The sequence below is a fragment of the Plasmodium reichenowi genome, chromosome 11 (genome assembly GCF_001601855.1).
Source record: "Plasmodium reichenowi strain SY57 chromosome 11, whole genome shotgun sequence".
Taxonomy (NCBI): domain Eukaryota; phylum Apicomplexa; class Aconoidasida; order Haemosporida; family Plasmodiidae; genus Plasmodium; species Plasmodium reichenowi.
The window spans coordinates 256507-260980 of NC_033656.1; the positions used below are offsets into that span (position 1 = coordinate 256507).

At 21.3% G+C, this 4474-nt stretch overlaps 1 protein-coding gene across 1 annotated transcript; it reads left to right on the forward strand.

The window, feature by feature from the left end:
• Positions 1-4047, forward strand: PRSY57_1106600 (hypothetical protein; the record flags this gene model as incomplete). The annotated part of the gene is made up of 3 exons (XM_012908037.2): positions 1-3590; positions 3782-3809; positions 3946-4047. The coding sequence occupies 3 exons, from the start codon at positions 1-3 to the stop codon at positions 4045-4047; spliced, it is 3720 nt and encodes a 1239-aa protein (XP_012763491.2).
• Between the last annotated feature and the right edge of the window lie 427 nt (positions 4048-4474).

A 4474-nucleotide genomic window follows, 5' to 3' on the forward strand; every position in this document is an offset into this window, starting at 1 on the left:
ATGAACCCAGAGGAAAATACGTGCAACAACAAAAAAGGTGGAGGTAAAGACCAGGATGTGAAAGATTTTCTATATCAGAATATTTTAAAGAAAAATTTTATTCTTTTTAATATATTTAAAGGAGGGAAAAATTCGAAGAATGAAGAAGATATAAGTGAGAATCAAAATGATATAGAGGATATGTGTAATATATCTAGAGATATAAATAATAATAATAATAATAATAATATGATAAATATGGATAGAAATATAAATGATACATCAAATGATGTTAATTATACAAATAATATGATGAATCCAAATAATTTATATGACATAAGTAAATATAATAATGACTGTAATATATATGAAAATAATAAAGAAAAATTATTTAATAATGATTATTCCGGATTAATTGAAGAACAGGACCAAGAGGTTTTTTCATTTTTTGATATATATAATAATAATATTTATTATAATCTTCAAAATAGTGATATTATTTTAAATAATGAAGATGAGGAATATATTTTATTTTTAAAATATATTTATAATGATTTATTATCTTTTATAGAAAGCAATAAAGATTATTATTTAAATAATTCAAATTACAATGATATGGAAGATTTAATAATTAATATATGTGGAACTATATGTCATAAAGCTTTTAATAATATAAAGAAAATATTTAACACATATGAAGAAATAAAAAAAAAAAGAAAAAAATATCCTAATCCACATATAATAGATAATTATATAGTAAAAGAAGAAAATATTAATCATAATAAATATATACATATTAAAAATGAAAAGATAGATAATCATATGTTTTGTCAGAATATATGTCATAACAAATCTAAGGTAAATTATTCCTCATATTTTTTTATTCCTCCCTTGGAATTTATAGTATCTCATCTTAATAAGTTACATAAAAAAAATACAGATTCTTATAACGATATTAATGAATTTCTTAAGAATAACGATTATCATACATATAATTTATTGTCTCAAAAAGAAAAAGGAAATAATACCAATGTTTCTGAAGAGATAGAATTCTACCTTTCATGTCTTAACCTTCAGCACAACAAAGCAAACGATAAAACGAAACAAACAAATCAAATCGAAAATTTATACAAAATGGAAAATACATTTTCTATAAATCTAAACGATAATGCGCATCAACAAAATGGTATAGATGAAAAAAAAAATATATATGTAAAAAAAGATGATGTGGATAAAAAATACGATGTAGATAAAAAATACGATGTAGATAAAAAATACGATGTAGATAAAAAATACGATGTAGATAAAAAATACGATATAGATAAGAAAGATGATGTGGATAAAAAATACGATTTAGATGAAAAAGATGATGTGGATAAAAAAAATGATGTAGATAAAAAAGACGATTTAGGTGAACAAAGAAGAGAGCAGAATATATATACCCCCATGCAACACACAAATTCTGTATCATCTTGTAAGGAAGATAATTGTGTTAAAACTAAATATTATACACTCGAAGAAAGAACTAATATATATAGTGATAAAGATGATGTAAGTAATAACTCCTTTAATAAGGACCAGAAATATTATGAAAAGAATTATGAAAATATAAATAATGAAAATAATCATGAAGAACAAAAAAAAAATTATTTATATCATCTTGACGAAAATAAACATATTAATTATATGTTATACAATAAAAAGGAACATAAAAGTAAAATTCAGAGTGATAATTATAAAGATATTTATGATCATTATGAAAATGTATGCCATTTTAAATCTTCTGTTTTAACTTCACAATCATCTGAGGAAGAGTCTTTAAAATATAAACAAAAAACAAAAAGGGAAATGCACAGGGATATATTCTTTTCTTCCTATCCTAGTAAAAGCAAAGATAACATTGATATAAATATAAACAACATGTATAACAACACATATAATAACACATATAATAATATATATAAAGATGTATATAATAATACATATAATAATAATGATGAAGTTGAACAAGGGAATGGAGATAAAGATGGATATCAAAATGGAGATCAAGATGGAGATAAAGATGGATATCAAAATGGAGATCAGGATGGAGATAAAGATAGATATCAAAATGGAGATCAAAATGGAGATAAAGATGGGTATCAATATGGATATCAAGATGAAGATCAAGATGAAGATCAAGATGAAGATAAAGATATATATCAAGATGGAGATAAAGATGGATATCAAGATATATATCAAGATGAAGATCCACATGATCAATATCACCCTTTTCACAAAACTACAGATCAAAACAATTGTATATATTATAACATGGATGACGTTTATTATAACAAATCATTCACAACACATAAAAATATTACTATTCCAAAAAAAAAAAATTACAGTGAACTTAATTATCTTCGTGATGAAGATTGTTTCAGGCAACACACAAACTATGATACCTTTTTTTATAGTAACTTCAAGAAAAATATAAAAAATGAGAAATATAGTTTATTGAAAAAAGAAGAAAACCAAAAAGGTGTTCAATCAATAAAAGATGATTTTTCAGATATCTACTTTTCATGTAATTTAGCAAATGATAAGCTCATAAATACACAAGGAGCTAATAAATATAACAAAAAGAATTATATAAATAAGATGATTAATAAATATGACGACAATTACAATAATAATCAGTATCATGTGTATGATAAAAATGACCATATGCAAAGCTTAAAAAATCATAGAGATACAATTGATGTAGATACGAATGATGACGACACAAATGATCTGGACATAAGTGACGAGGAAGTGTATTATATGAATAATAAGGGAATATATATGAGCAATGAATGTAAAAGGGAAATGAAAAATTTTAATGTGAGTGATCATAATGTTGATAATGGGAGTGATAATATGAGTTATCATAATGTTGATAATGGGAGTGATAATATGAGTGATCATAATGATGATAATATGATTCTCCACAATGATGATAATATGAGTCTCCACAATGATGATAATATCATTCTCCACAATGATGATAATATGAGTCTCCACAATGATGATGACCAAGAAGAGGAACAGGAATACTCACCTAACATTAACTTTAAGAATAATATAATTTTAAATGATGGTAATGATTATAAAGAAATTATAAATAATGAAATATATGAACTTAATAATGTTAAGGAAGAAGACGAATGCAATATCATAAAAGAAAGTTATGATATCCAAAGTGACGATGATGATAATAATAATATTAATATTAATGATGATCATAAATTTTATTATCGTCATATTCATTCAAATATAAATGATAACGACGAAGGCTCAAAAAATATCCTTAAAATTAATGAGGAAGAATATCAAAATAAATTACAAAAATTATTTATAAAAAAAACTGTATATGAAAATCAAGATCAAAGGGATTTTACCAAAAATGAAAATCTACATGATGATTATTATTATTTTAAATATTTAAATAATAAAGAAAATACAACTGATCCTTATCATTATACAAAAGGTTGTAAAAAAACAAATATTCAAGTAACACCGTCTCCATTCCCTCAATTTCTGAGAGATATACAAATATATAATATTCCACAGAAAAAAATACGATTAAAAAGGTAAAGCAAAAAAATAATACAAATGTGAATGTATATATATATATATATATATATGTATGTATTATAATGTTATTTTCTTTTTGTCTTTATTTATTTATTTTTTTTTTTTTTTATTTATTTATTTTTTATTTATTAATTTTTTATTTATTTATTTTTTATTTTTTTTTATTTTTTATTTTTTCATTTTACAGAACCAGCATACCTTTGAAGAAGGAGGAAGTAAAGAAACAAAAATATATTATAATATATATACTGATATTATATATACATATAAATAAGCATGTGCATACTTTTACTCTTTTATATTCATTTTATTTATTTCATCTTATTTATTTCATATTAATTTTTTTTCCAGGATAAAAACAAGGAGCAAAAATATATTTATAATAAAACCAAAAAAAAGGACAGGAAAAAAGAAAGAAGTATTTCTGTAGTAAGAGAAAAAGAAAACAAATGACATCGAGGATTATTAAGAATACGGATAGATATAATATATTTAATTTTTTAAGCATATAATAACCATTTTTTAATATTAATTTATTATTATTATAATTGTTATAATTTAATTTTAATTATTTATTTTATTTTTTTATTTTTTTTTTTTTAAATAATTAAAAATTTTATAGCAATATTTTTCGGAATAATATATTATATATATATATATATATATATATATATATATGTATATTAAAAAACGACCTCCGATATATTTTGTTGTTTTTATTTTATACAAAAATAAAATAAATAAAATGTGAAATATTGGAATGGTAACTTAAAATAATAATATATTTTTACCATGTAAATAAATATATATGTTTTAATTGATTATATATTTTAATATTTATTGATTTATTATTTTTATAGTTTTTTTTTTTTTTTTTTTT